Source organism: Taudactylus pleione, unplaced genomic scaffold (genome assembly GCF_031769625.1).
Source record: "Taudactylus pleione unplaced genomic scaffold, aTauple2 ptg000201l, whole genome shotgun sequence".
NCBI classification, from domain to species: Eukaryota; Metazoa; Chordata; class Amphibia; order Anura; family Myobatrachidae; genus Taudactylus; species Taudactylus pleione.
Window position 1 is genome coordinate 41367512 of NW_028284603.1, and position 16066 is coordinate 41383577.

Below are 16066 nucleotides of genomic sequence, written 5' to 3' on the forward strand. Positions count from 1 at the left end.
GTGACATATAAGCACTATTTACTTCATTTAATTTTTGATGAAAACTTCTGGCCCAGGGGTGCCGTGGAAAAAATGCTGATACCCTAGTGTGCCGTGATTCGGACGATTTTGGGAACCCCTGGTAAAGATACTGTATGTGGTAAGAGTTGCAAGGCATCGGTCACTAATACAGATGAAGACCAAAAATGACACATGTGGTTATATATATAGAAAGTGACAGCTTTTGCTAGCTGCAGATTCTCAGTGTTTGACCTCAAAATGTAAATAGATACTAGTACTACACTAAGGGCCTGATTCAGACCCGCTCGCAAGTGGGTCGATGGTTGGGCATTGCGCACGAGCGGCGTGCGTAGTGCACGTGCGCAAGCCCTGGAGCGAGAGAGAAATGATCCCGCTGCGGGGCTCGCTACAAAAGGGGCAGCTGTCGATGTTGATCGACAGCTCGCCCCATTTTGCAGATGGGGTAGGGGGTCACCCACAGCTTAGCGAGCGGCCAGGAGGCTGGGTTTTTTAAGACAAATCGGTCGCCCTGAATCAGAGCGAGTGCTCGCTTTTTGCGAGCGGCTCTGAATCAGGCCCTAAAGACCTGATTCAGACCCGCTCGCTAAGGCGCGATCGCTCGGTGAGCGATTTTGGTCCATCTGTGCTTGCGTATAATTCGCAGTGCGTATGCGCAAGCCATTTGTTGCGATCTGATTTTGGTAGCTCGTAATCAGGTCGTTGCTTTGACTGACAGTGCCGTTTGTGGGTGGTAACAGGGGAAGGTGCTTATGAACGGGGGAGTGGTGTTGCAAACGCAGGCGTTTCAGTCCCCCAAAACGCTTTTTAAAGGGCGTGCATAATTAGCATAGTAGCGTCATTGAACAAGTCGCCTGCATGTATTTCAGCCCGCACTGATCGCAGTGCTTGCGGCAGGGAAAGGCAACCACAAGGACTGCGAGCTGCTCCGATTGCTCACGATGGTCCCGATTAATCACACATTTCCCGGAGATGACGTGTGTTGCGAGAGGCAAGGGGACGTCTTCAGACACTTGCGAGCGCACTACGATCTTACGCGACGCAGTGCGAGCTCTTAATTTAAATATCCGGCCCCTTTTGGCCAGCGAGCGATTCGATCTTGAGAGCGGGTCTGAATGAGCTCCTAAGTGCAAAGCCCGGCTTGGTTTGCACTTAATATTTAGTGCTGTTCTAAATTTTTAGGTCAAGTCGCCGTTTTGTACATATAGGCTGTGTTCTCCTTATAGTGGAACTTGGTGTCGTGAAAAATAACACTCACATTTAAATCCTGGCTTCAGTGTTATAATATTGCATTACAATTAATATACATTCATCCACTACCTTAGCATTCCATAGAATGCAACCAGAAATTTCTTACCAAAATACAAGAGTTTCCAGAAAAGAGATTCCAACATCCGATGCTCCCACTACCACAATACGGGCATTGATGGTGATTTTTGGCTCTAATGTAAGCTTCCGATTTATATGGTACAAAGCATAAGCTGCCTATACAAAATAAAACAGAAATGCAAACAATAAAAACAGAAGAATTATTATGATAGAGTAATTTGCAATTTCAATTTAGTAATTCTGCCCATTTTACATAAACCTACAGTGGCATAATATTTCATTCTTTAGCATCAAGATCCTACAAAGCAATACAAACCCACAAGCAAAATAAATGATAAGCTCTAGATCTCTCAATGTAATGTAGTTTAGCTACTGTATAGCTGGAGGACTTAGTGTCTATGCCTTGCTGTTGAGACCCTATGCATTTCTATTCACATATTCTTAATATGGTACTGTCATTTGGGGGGGGCAAATAGGGAAATACTAAATAAATTGTTCCTTAACAAATACGATCCTGCTTTCAGTCTTAAAATCTGGATGAAATGACAAAAAATATAGTTTAAATTAAATATAACACAAAATAAAAAGTACTTACATTAAAACAACACATATAGGCATTTATTATTGTTGTATAGTGACATACATCAGTTATACAGTCTCAGCATTTGCTGACAGGGAGCAGCCATGTTGATATCTTCACGGTATACTGTACTATGTATGCAAAGAGCAAAGCAGATTTCTATCATAAAGGAATGTTTTGCTCTATATGATACTATATGTTTTTATCTACTTTTATTCTTTCATAAAGGATAGGACAATATAGGAAATGTAACAATGAGGAAATACAGGTACTAGAAGAAGCAATAGTACACTAAAAAGGGGGAAAAATTAAAAATGTCCCTATGGAATATTTCCAGAAATGCACTACCATAAGCCAAGTCAAGCCACCGAGGATAAATGCTAACAACAGAACAGAAGTAACCCCCAAGAGCAATTCTTTATTTTACAATGTAACAGAAAATAAAAGCTGTAAAAATTAAATTCCACTATTTCTCATTGCTACCATTAGTGCTAGATCTCAAGACATCTAGGTGAGAACAAAGTACATATCAAATGCTCCCAAAGGCTAAAAAAAAATCAGAACTTTATTTATCACAAGTAGGTAGCACAAACATATAGGAGGAATATGTTTATTCCATTTACTACACTATAACCTGAGACTAGTTTGTGATAGACCAAATCATGGAGAAAGGCGGCTACTCTGTGCAGCTGTTTTTCGCCAGACTCCCTGGTGAGGCCAAGGCTCACAGCCACAGCTGAAAACCAGGGACGCAAAAAGTTCTTCCCTATTATCTAACATATATAATAATTTTCCCCAGAATATAATCAAATGATTATATTATATTATATTTTGTCAAACTATTTCAGACCCCACCTAACAAGCAAAATCAAATTTAGTTTTTGGCCTGCCCCGCAAATCAGACACAATGAGGTTCCTACTCCAAACTATCCTCTCTTCTCTTTCCCTATGCTGTGCTCCTTCACAATTAGTTATTGTTCTGTGAATCTATGCACTTAAGTGGAAATCTGGGCCAATTGTTCAAATTGAGCTAATTTTGTGCTGTGTTTCAGCCATTTGGAACTTTGTAAATGGCTTTCAGTATACAGTACACCGTGCATACATTCTCAACCAAGAGAGCAGTCTAATATGATCGCTGTGGCACAATACATGGCGTGACGTCTAGACATTGTTAACTCACCTATTGGTCCATCCATTCAGCTTATTACAGGTTGAGTCTCCCATATCCAAATATTCCGAAATACGGAATAGTCCGAAATACGGAATTGTTTTAGCATGATTGAAATCCATGAAACCTTTGATTTTTGTTGGTTCAATGTACACAAACTTTGTCTAAGGCACAAATTATTAAAACTATTGTATAAAATTACCTTCAGGCTGTGTGTATAAGGTGTTTAAGAAACATAAATGAATTTAATTTCTGTACACAAACTTTGCTTGAGCCACAAAATTATTAAATATATTGTATAAAATGATCTGCAGGCTGTGTGTATAAGGTGTACATAACACATAAATGCATTCTGTGTGTATATTTGGGTCCCAATCCCAATATATCTCATTATGATATGCACATATTCCAAAATACGGAATATTCCGTTATCCAAAATACCCCTGGTCCCAAGCATTTTGGATATGGGAGACTCAACCTGTACTTCGTCACTACAACTATCCATGCTAAAATATTACTCAATCACATAAGGCTTTTTACTTTCATTTTGTATTTTCTTAGTAAAACTGTTCCAATACAGCTAATCTATTGTTAAGTAGTACCAGCTTTAGCTATTTAAATTGTATAAATTTCCAATCAGTTTATATATATTATATTATAATAAAAAAAAGATCCAATACCTATTAACAGCTTTAACAGAATAATGTTCTTATTATACAAAATGTACAACATGCCAATTTGACGAAGTCCATTAGACTGTAGCAGCAGATGTGCAATAGCAAACAAGGCTAAACCTGTTACTGATGCACTGTATACTAGCAGTTAATTTATATTATGCAAAATCATTTTTCGGCCCAAATCCTCACACTTTAGTGAAGACTTCATATTTTTTTGGTTGTTTAATTATGCAGTGCTACAATATTACACAGTACTGCACAGAGAAAATGTAACAATACACACCAGTCCCTGCCCCCCTGGGGAATGCAGTCTAAGGGGGAATTTTTAATGATTTTTTCTTCGTGATTTAGAACAGCAAACTTTTATAAAAGCCAAAACCAGCCTGGTTAAATCCTGCTGCACAAATTGCTAAAAATCAGTGGTTCATTGCATTACCTTCTCAATTTTCTACTACAAAGCAACAAACTAGGGTAGACATATATAAAAGTACCAGTGACGAAACGCGTTGGTATGCCTCTCATGTTCTGTTCTGTCAGTGGATCTTGTTTTGTGAGCCAAAGTCTAAGTTGAATGCGGCATTGATCAGATAAGCTTGTTGATTTTTGATTTACTGTAAGCGCCCAGTTTACTGGAGTTTTTAATATTGTTGCAATAAATCCAAGGGTTACATTATGGCTTTTTAGATCTATTGATTTTATATTTTAATTCCTATAATTTATATTCTTGCTTTTATATATTCTTACTTTCATTTATATTCTTACTTTCGTATATTCTTTACATCACAGTAATTTTTTTGTTATTACTGTTTATGTTATTCATTTTCTTCATCCTTCTTCTGTGCTACAATACTACACTATATTAACTATCTGACAAATACCAATCAATAATACTAACCTAACCATGCACTCTATTAAAATTCATGAATCAACCATATTTTTGTCTATTTCATAGTTTTTACTTTTATTTATTCTTATTTATCATATAAATTCAATTTTTATTTTAGTTTTTTTTTCTCTTTTGTGACCACAACAGCTCTATCCAGAATTGTTTTTGCTCTATGTGCTCCATCCCATGTCACCTTTAGTTTCCCAACCCTTTGATCACTTGTTATTGCGCTTTATTATCTCCTTTTCCAATAAGCATTATTTTCAACCCTCTCTCTTCTCTCTGGCTTAACAGTATTTCCCAAATAGTTTCACTTGCTAATTTTATATTACTTAAATAACCTATGGATCGCTGGCCATAGTTCAACACAACTCCAGACAGACGTCGATTTACAGGACATCAATGACATATTTACAATGCTCCATGATACTAATGAATAAGTGATGGATTTGGTTCACAGGGAATAGCGCCATCATAGCCCCATCAACTTCACTGAGGTGATGTACAGATCTACTACAACAAGAATCTAGGAGAACTCTCTGAAGTCTGTAGGAATCTGGGAGGATAGGCAAGTATGAGTTGAGCACAATATATTTTACTAAATCCCATCATCTAAAGTCACACTATCTTTTACAGTATAGGTAATGTTGTAAATGAAAGAAAAATACTTTATGTTCCCAACTCCTATAAAGAGATTTAAATAAATGGACACTGCAGCGCCACCTAGTGACAACCATAAAATTTTAGAAGGCAAACAACAGACTCATTGCTATAAAAATACTTTTCAGTTGTATCTAATTATATTGTATTCAGCAATTATACTATTAAAATACATGTCTCCTACTTTCATTTTTCTGTAGGCTGTAACACTGGTGATAACTACGTTTTTTTTTATCACCACTTATTCCAGAAACAGCTACCTTTATTTTGCTCCAATTTACCAATAAAATATCACTGTGGCAGCTGAGTGATACTTTGCCAGCCAATGGAAGCATTTGCTCATGCGTACGTACATATATATATATATATATATATATATATTTGTCCATATAGGAGCGGGAGCCAGAACCAAATTAGTATCATGAAGCAACAGGAAAAGAACATCACTCCAAAACCATCAACTGCATACACAAAGGTTTATTTGTAGAAACAGTGATGTTTTGGACCACAAAGGTCCTTTGTCAAGCTAAACAAGCTATACATGTTTGTATAGCTTGACACCAGACTGTTTTATGTATATATAAAACAAAAATATTTATTTTAAGGATTTCCAAATTGGATAAAAAATATCTTATATCATGTAAAATATATAGAATGTAAAATATTACAAGTATTGGAAATCACCTGGACACAATGACTGGGCCACGGTCATAGAACGCCACAGTGATTTCTAAAACTCTTAATATAATTTAATGTAGATTATGGCATATTTAAATGATTTAGATGTAGTAATATAAAATGTAAAATGGTGTTGTTGGTGTTGTTTCTTATCAAACATAGTACTTAAATTGATAAATAAAGCTATGACTTGATGGGCACACTCTAAGCACTAAAAATACCGAAAAGCAAAACATTTATAATAATAATAATAATAAACTCTTACAATTAACATGTAGTTTAAATAAGGTTCTTAGTACGTTTGGCCAAAAATGTATGCCCACCAACCACGTAACAATGAACCTCATCGTATGTACCCCTAACATCTGACACATTATATAAATGTATCCAGAACTTACCTATAACAGTGCCCATTACAATGTGTAGACTGCAATGCAAGGACAGATACTAATCAAAATCACCTAGGGGCAGTTGGGAAGGGAACTAATCTAGCAGAAGGAGGCTCACCTTCAAGTGTACATTAAATACACACATACAGTGGGTCAAAAAAGGGGGGCTATAGTGAACACCCTAATTTTAAACATAATAAGAGGTGCTACCATGCTGAGACTTGTAGTACTATGCAGAAAATAGAAAATGAAGAAAGGGTGTAAATCCAATACTGCCTGCTTTTGCATATACCACACAATACGGGGCTGTTTAGAGTTGGGCTATAACATGCCCTTTTCCCAACTCTAAAGCCGGGTACACACTAGACAATATATCATCCACATCGGGCAGTGTGTAACTACTATGACGCTGACGATGCGCACTCCCGCCGTAGACCCAGCTGTTACGCCGTTGCTTCCGGTATCGGAAAGTGTGTATGCACTTGCCCCCGCCAGGACCCGCCGCCTACGATATCATGGTGGGTACACATCGGCTAATGTGTACCCAGCATAAACCTATACTATATTTCAAATTTTCTCCCATACAATGCAACATGGTTTTGCTAAAGTATGAAGTTGTACTTTCAGGATGGATTTAATCTAAATTATTAGGGAAATTGCTCTTTAACAATACAATATAGTATTATTAACACCTATTAATATTTATCAAAGTGTTAATACTTTTCAATACATTTTCATTCCTATGACATATTATATACACCAATTATACATTCATCTTTATCACCTGCTGTATTTCAACGGTCACATTGTCACCCATTTTGCATCATTTAGTACTGCGCATACCCGATAGCCATGCATCTATGGGCTTTCGGAGTCGTACCCATCTCAGTCACATCTACACTTAACTGGATGGTAATGGGATTTTGAGGATAGGCTAAGTTTAGTGAGGGTACTATAGACAGAATTATGGGCTAGACCATGAGACAAAACTTTTTTAAAAAATTGTGGTGCTCACATTACATTCACCGTGTTATATATAGCCATGACTGGTGCTTGGTCAAAATTTGCGAGTAAGTCAAGTGGATGGAGACAGTTGATTCAGTACATAGAGAAAAAAAGTTTTTGGTATATTTGGTAAAACACACTTAACGAATTTATTCTCATACCCCGCAGTTGGCGTTAGCATTATAAATTGTGGCTCACTTCTAGGGGGCCTCTGTGTGCATGGTGATGCACTCTATACATGATTATATAATAGATTTCGATGCACTTAAAATGCCACATGCATTTTGAATGTCCAGGACTCTTGTGCATTTCAATGATAAATCAATTTCTAATAATGCCTTAGTTAAAGTCCACCATCTGGGACAGTGACTGAGAAGTCAGCACCACACAGGAAGAAGGCACTTTAACTTTTTCTTCAAAGCACTGATTTTATCTATAAATGTCACTGGACAAAGAGACACCAGCATAATTTACAGAGTGTAAACTGTGCCTAATTGAGGTAACTGCTCCAGTACCAATGCTACAAAGCAATGCTTGAACAGGATAGAAGACGTTTTTTGTTGATGACTCAAATGCTCTAAATCCAGCAGCTGTCATCCATGGCAAAGCACCTTTCTGGTAGATAAGGACACAAACCACCCCAAGGGAGCAGAGAATTAGGTGTCCTGGTGCTATACCAACAGCCTTTTCTACACACTGTCAGCACAAACAACTACATATGTTTCCCTGGAGAGTGATCAGACCTACTGTAACATCTGATGGGGGAGTTATAAGCACAATATAACTGCAGCACCACCCATTGTTTGTCCTTCGGGCACATAGATTTCCATGAAACCAAACTTTCTTTCTAACACTGCATTCATTTGGAGACCATTAATGATTGCGTTCCCAAGTGATCTATGACTTTGCTATCATAGTTTTGAAACAAGAACTTAAAAGGAGTTTACAATCTAAAATGAAAGCGGGATAGATAAAAAGTATAGGAACCTCCTGAAGAATCCATATGTGGCAACATGCAACTGGTAAGAAAGAAAAGCAACAGTACAAGAGTTTGCACATCATATCTATCTGTCTATCTATCTATCTATCTATCTATCTATCTATCTATCTATCTATCTATCACATTATTAGGTGTGCGTATATTAGAGCGCAACCGCACTCCCAAGGGTCTTATCTAATGATCCTCCAATTATTTTGGATTCTTAAAGGAATCTATCAAAATCTTTCCTCTATCACACATTAGGATTTTGTCTATATTTATTGGTGTTTTGCTGGGTTCTCTGTACTGCTCTGTGAAACTTACCCCCACTTTTCTGAAGATCTGGGAACTGTACTGGGGTTATAATTTTTGTATTGTATGATGACTTAGTCTGTGATAAATTCGTATTTGCATTATGATATTCAATGTATTTTTATTTTGTTACTACAGTAAATGTAAATTTGAAATTGTAATTATTATTTTTACGGTGTTTCACACAAAAAAAATCCAAAACATTTAACTGGATACCAGTGTAAGTGAATAAAACAGTTGAACACTCAGAATAGAATGTTTAAACAGTTGAACATTCATAACTACTGTCACTTTAAGAGTGGTTCATTTTGGAAAGAACAGTGAATTGTACTGGCAGGAAGAGCTAAATGCTTCTTCACGGTCAAGGCTGGCATGTCTACTTACTGTTTGATATGCTAGATTCTCAAGTAGCTACTCAGGTAAGTCCTGTTCAAGTTCTTTGATTAGATCATCATTGCACCAGTCAATCTTTGGCGAGGATTGATGTCAGGTCCTTTGCGTTATGTAGTAATTTTTAAATTTTTCTGTCAGAAATGTGTATGTCTGTCAGTGAGGCCTGGTGTGTATTCCTGTTAGTGATACAGTGATATGCTGCTTTTCTGTGAGCAGTGTCTCTGTGACAGATTTTATTGTTTACACTTGTGGAGTGACCCTAGTGTGTTATGTGTGTGTACATGTGGTAGGGAATATAGATTGTAAACTCCACTGGGGCAGGGACTGATGAGGACGGACAGATATTTTCTGTAAAGCACTGTGGAATATGCGTGCTATATAAGTATTTTTAATGTTCAAACTACTATAAAATTATTTATATTATTGCCATTTACACTGTACTGTCTTAATCTCTCCATAATATTCATAATATTAAAAATAACATTATTTATATCACATTCACACTTTTCTTTAACAAAAATTCAATTTTCTTCCCTTTTCTTTATCTAAATGGCATCAAAACCTCTAATTATACTACTACAATATTTTGTAATATAATGATTTACATAATTTCAGTTTTTGTTTATATTAATTAATAATTGCGCTATTTTCACTATGGATCCTAACACCTCTTTAACAAGTTTCTGGGCACACACCACTCTGGGCACCCAGATCTAGTGTTTTTTTTGTAGTGTTTGTTAAGTGAGAAAAAATGGCACCAGTGATGAGCCGAATGATGGTAGCTAATGGAGAATAATATTACATGCTTCCTAAACAAGGTGAAATTTTACGGAAGACTGGAAACTCTGTGAGTGTTCAGTTGTAAAATGACAAGAGTTCTAAAGAGTAGGTAAAGCATGAGAGGTATGAGAGGGAACGACCGTGAGGCTCATGAAAATGGGGTTGCTCCCAGCCACCCGGAAAAGTTGTCAAGTCTCCTGGCCGGCCACCACGCCCTCACCCCCCCCCATAGCCGTCCACCTAAGGGCGGTCTGGGGGGGGCCATAAGGCAACTCGCGCTGAACGGCATCAATGGGGCCCGACCGCCTACTTCACAATGCCAGTATTCTCGGCATTGGGTAGCGGGGGCAGGGCCACAATGACGCGATCGCTGGTCATGCCCCCCCTCCACACCCAATGCTGCGTCAAAACCCAGCCACACCACCTTCTGTGCCACGTTATGGCCCCCCCTGTGCCGAACTGGCTGCCACCTCTACGGAAAGGGGCAGGCACAATGTCGGCAACTGTCCACACCCATTTTATATGTGTGTGTGTTAGTTAGGAAACTATAAGAAATTCAGCTAATAGCTATAATTATTAGAGATGAGCGGAATCCGAACTGCTCCGAACATAGGGGTCCACCCGAACGCTGTTCGGGTGTTCCCCGTCTGACTCGGATCCACCATCGAGGCCGATTGGCCGCATCCTTTTTCTGTGTAAGGCGGCGCTACTGGGGCAGTACTAATGGGGGCACAAATATTGGGGGCTTACTACAAGGGGCACTACTAATGGGGGCATACTACTGGGGGCACCTCTAGTTGGGGCATACTACTGGGGACACTACTAGTGGAGGCATACTACTGGGGGCACTACTAGTAGGGGCATACTACTGGGGCCACTACTAGTGGAAGCATACTACTAGGGGCACAACTAATGGGGGCATACTACTAGGGGCACTTGTAATGGGGCACTACTAATGGGGGCATACTACTAGGGACACAACTACTGGGGGCATACTACTAGGGACACTACTACTGGGGGCATACTACTGAGAGCATACAACTAGGGGCACTACTAATGGGGGCATACTACTGAGGGCACTGCATAGGGGGTGCTACTACTGAGGGCATTGTGTAAGGGACACCACTGCTGGGGGCATTGTGTAAGAGACACTATTGCTGTGGGCATTGTATAAGGGGCACTACTACTGTGGGCATTGTATAAGGGGCATTACTACTGTGGGCTTTGTGTATAAGGGTCACGAATGTGGACATTGTGTAAAAGGGTGTGTGTTGTAACATAAATAAGAGACACTACTTTATGGTGTAATGTGAATCATGGGCACTATGTGCGGTGTAATGTGAATAAGATTGTGAACTGTGACTCCTTGGGCCGTAGCCCACTGTGTAAACAAGTACTGTGACTCTGCTGGCCGTACCCCACTGGGTGGGTGGGAAGGCCCAAGGACTGTTCCATCTTGCACTACCTTTCATTTCTGCCACTGCTGTGTGGCAATGTTTTATAGATGTGCTTTAAACTGTGGTGTCTGTGCCGCTGCGCAGCTGCTCTGTCGCTTAGTAACCAGTCAGCCCACTGCAACCTTTGGCCAATAATGGTGAAAACTATCATTTAAACTGTGACGTGGTCTAAATTGACTGTAAATGACTGGAAATTAATGTTATTGAGGTTAACAACACTCTAGGACGAAAAAAAAGCCCAATTTATGTGATTTTAGCTTTTTTTGTAAATTTTTGTAAAAAATCCAAATCCAAAGCCAGTCACTGCAGTTTGGCAAATCCAAATAGAAAAATGGACGACGAATTAGAACCAAATCCAAATCTGGCAAAAATGGTCCGGCGCACATCCCTAATAATTATGCATTTTGTGCTTCTATAATTCACAGTAAACAATAGCCTTATGTTCATCTGCTCATGAATCCAACAAAGTTAATTATACCAAGGAAGAAAATATCTCATGGCCCATTCTTAATAAGCATATTAACAACATTCTTTTTTAATGAAGAACCATTTATCTCATGGATGCCTATAAAACTGAGTTAAGGTCTAAGAGGTCTTTGCATACATTATCTATTGAGAGGCTTATTTTCCAACGGAACAAGACAGGCAGCAATTGCCACGGTAACTGTTGAGTATTTTAACCTTTAACACTCTCAGTGTTTAAGCAGATAAAAGACTCGTATGACATGCACATAGAAACTGTTTTTGTTTCATTAGACCTAGAAACCAGATTCCTGATAAGTACATTGATGTAAAACACAGCATTATACAACTTTACCACGCATTAGGCAGAAAACATATGGGGCAATGCTTATCAATCATGATATGAAGATATCTGCTGGTAATGCTTGACGGGTAATTAAACAAAAAGGCAAACCGTAGAGGTATTTATCAGCTGTTGTCTATTCTTTGTTCCAAGCATTAAGCCCTTACACTACAGTATGTCAGCTCATTAATATTGTATAAGACTTAACCAATTGTTTCACACGAACTGTAGAATGGATATGCGGAAGGCTTTGAGGGATTCATCACAATACAAATAGCTTTAAGGATCTCGCACAGGACTTTCTAGCATTTTACATGCGTTACTGTCAGGTAATTTACAGTAGTGATACACTATATGTTAAAAGGAAAAAGCAACAAAATAAAACAACAAATTCCAATAAATGTTTCAAGCAATGAAAGATAAATTGACAAAAAAAATTGCAAGTGCAAATGCAGCATTTAGATTTAATACAAATAATAGTGTTTTGTATCTATGCAAGTACAGTGTATCACATTTATGCTGGAAACTTGTTATATATTGTTAAACTGCATAAAATACACAGGAAACACGATTTCACCAACAGGTCTAGCAGATTCCAGTAACTCACCAAATGCTATGAGGAGATAGTTATGCAGCTTCATCATTACAAATACATAACAGTTCTCTCCCCAGTGAGAGGGCCCCTCACTCTCATCGCCCATTATGTGTGAAATGATGGCTCACATTGCATATGTCAATGCATCATAAACCATCAACGGGGAGCAAGGGGTTGTAGTGAGTTAGTACAGTGTCAGATATGACAACGTCAATGGCCGCCCATAGAATGGGACACATGACGTAGGACCCGGGAGGGGAGGAGGTCAGGGGGGACCAGCGAGCTGTTACCACAGTTGAACTACACCATTATCCGTAGCGCAGAACACAAAAGAGAGGAATACAGAAGGATACAAAAGTGTGGGGGAGGGAAATAATACTGCAGACTACAAAAGGGGTAGGAGGAATTACAGCAGCATTCAAAACAGGGGTGGAGAGTACCGCAGAATACAAAATTTATATGTGGTATATAATGTAGGGCATGAAAAATTTGTCAGGGGACCCATAAATGTTATGGCTCTGACCATCTTCGTCACTTTTTGAAACCACTGACAGAATTCTTCTTGCCACACTCTCTAAGAGCCAGTGTGACAGATGTATCACCATAGTCTGGTTTGGCAAGAATTTGTTGTAATAGTTGACAGATCCTAGAAAAGATTGTAATTGTGATACCTCTTGTGGCTGAGGAGATTTACAACTATGTATATCTTCTATTGACATTTAGGGCGTCTTTAGTATGAACAGTGTGCCTGCATTATGTAACAAACATTTTGAAGAACTCATATTTGTCTTGTTTAGCTCGTAACCCATATTGTTCTAGGTGCTTTAACATATTCCTAAGGTTCCCCAGGTGTTCCTCATCGGAAACTCAATTGTTTGGGACGCTTTGGAAGACATGATACATGACTCGTTGCTAGATGACAGGCGCAGAGGCGATACCAAAACCCAGCCTATTATAGCAATAAAGGCTTTTGTGAGTGTGAATGGTAATAATAGCTTAGTTTCTTCCATCTCCATCTGCAAATAAACTTCTCCCAGATCAATTTTACTGAGCCTCTGTCCACCATACAAGTTTGCAAAGATGTCTTCAGAGGATCATGTTCTGTTTGTAGAATGGAGTTGATAGCATTTGAAATCACCATAGAAGCTCATTGCACACTTTATTTTATGGCTACTGGCACCATTGGAGTTGCAAGGGACTTCAGTCCACTAATCATCTTAGTTTAGTTTCAACCTTCTGGTGGATGTCAGAGGATACAGAACATGCTCTATAGAACTTGGGTGTGTCTCCTTTCCATGTGCTATAGGTTCCCGATTCTCTCTTGGCAAACAGACATGGAGCACCTATGGTCGGGGGATTGGATTGAGAAGGACTTACACATTTTATGGACCTACAGTCTAGCTTCAGCTGCCGCAGTCATTCTCTTCCTCAAAGCCCTAGTCTGCCTTTCTTATTCAACTAACAAATCCAGTTTATTGTATTGTACTGTACGTACTGTTACAGGAATTACCCCAAGACATACAATTTACTCCCTAGTGTAAGTTTTTAGCATCATAGTTATTGATGCTGAGATGTGCAGACACAGCAGATCCAATCTTCCATCATCCCATTTTGTCCATTTAGTTGGGGTATGAGAGAGATTTTATGTTTCCACCCCTATTACAGTGAAATGTTCTAGGCTAGCCAGCTCACTTTCACTATCAGTGGACTTCTATTCTCAACAGAATATGTTTTTGTTATGTAATGGTTTTCTTGATTCTTACATCCTCTTTATTTCTCAATGCCCAACAGACTTTCGAATATGCCTTCATTTATTGCATTTGCTACCGAGTTATTATTACATAAGCATTCCCATAGTGCATGAGAGCCTCTATCAGGACGGCAGCATCCATCAGGGCTACTGTTCTAGCAAGGTTGTGTAAGACTTCTAGAGACAGGGAGAGGATCTTCCACCAATTACATCCACCCGCTGTTCCCTTAGTGATTCATTTACACACCGGTACTTAGGTGGCCACCTGGATTTACGCCTCCAGCAGTAGAGGTTTACACAACCGATGAGAGACTGCAGGACTGCTGACTAGAAACACGGCTGAGGAGTGTCAATCCTTCCTCTACTGGTACTACCTGAAGTGAAGCTGCAGGTGATAAGTACTGAAACAGATGTGATTGACAGGATGCTCTAGCAGCGGCAGATAACGGGTCTCAGGAATGTCTAGGGACTATGGTGCAGCTGGGTTGCCAGACAAGAAGCGAGTGGACAAACTAAGGCTGCACAGCAGGAATGACCAGGACTGTGATACTGCAGGATATCAAACAAGGACTGGACAGGCAAGATACAGACAAGAACTTGACAAACAAGATACAGACAAGAACTAGACAGATAACATGCAGACAAGGACTTGACAGATAACATGCAGACAAGGACTTGACAGACAAAATACAAGCTAAGACTTGACAGACAATGAACAATGATGTAGCAGGACCAGTGGCTGAAGCAACAAAGTTCAAGGTGCGGCATTGAGGGCCGGGGAGCGACTGGAACCAAAACTATGCGGCCTTGCAGGCCATGGTGTGGCTATGAAAGCCGAGATGTTGCTTGAGAGCCGAGATGAATGCAGACTATGATGCGTCCTTGCGGGCCATGGTGCGGCTATGACAGCCGAGATGCAGCTTGAGAGCCGATGTAGGCTATGATGCGCCTTGCGGGCCATGGTGCGGCTATGACAGCCGAGATGCAGCTTGAGAGCCGATGTAGGCTATGATGCGCCTTGCGGGCCATGGTGTGGCTATGACAGCCAAGATGCAACATGAGAGCCGAGATGAATGCAGGATATGATGCGGCCTTGCAGGCCATGATGCAGCTATGACAGCCAAGATGCGGCTTGAGGGCCGTGATGCGACTATGACAGCTGTGATGTGGCTTAAAAGCTGATAGTTGTTCAGGTCGTGATGCAGCCCTGCAGGTCGAGGTGCGTCTGGAACAATATGGCAGACAGGTGAACTCAGACACGACAGGAACACAGGCTGGAAGCAGACTGACACGGCTTGACAGGACTCTGGTATGAAATGGCCAAAGGCAGCGGCAGGATATGATTCACAGGCTACTACTAAACAAACAGACAGGTACAGGACACTGGAAGAATGACTCTGCATACAGGAACTATGGGATAAGGTAAGAACGGCAAAGATTCAGACTTCTGAGCACAGAACAAACATTCTCTGGACATCAGATAATATAACCGGCACTGAGTGCAGGGCTGGCTGAAACTTAAGAGATGCAAGGTCCAATCAGAGCAGTTTCCTGCAGAGAGCTTTTCCTAATCACAGGCTAGTGTGCACCTGAGCTCTGCACAGA

The 16066-nt window shown here is 39.8% G+C and overlaps 1 protein-coding gene across 1 annotated transcript in view; it reads right to left on the minus strand.

Moving 5' to 3' along the window:
* CFAP61 (cilia and flagella associated protein 61) overlaps positions 1-16066 on the minus strand; it is a 335591-nt gene that overhangs the window by 192110 nt on the left and 127415 nt on the right. The window contains exon 18 of the mRNA XM_088477572.1: positions 1376-1503. Coding sequence (XP_088333698.1) covers positions 1376-1503 — 128 coding nt within the window. The remainder of the gene's footprint in view (positions 1-1375; positions 1504-16066) is intronic.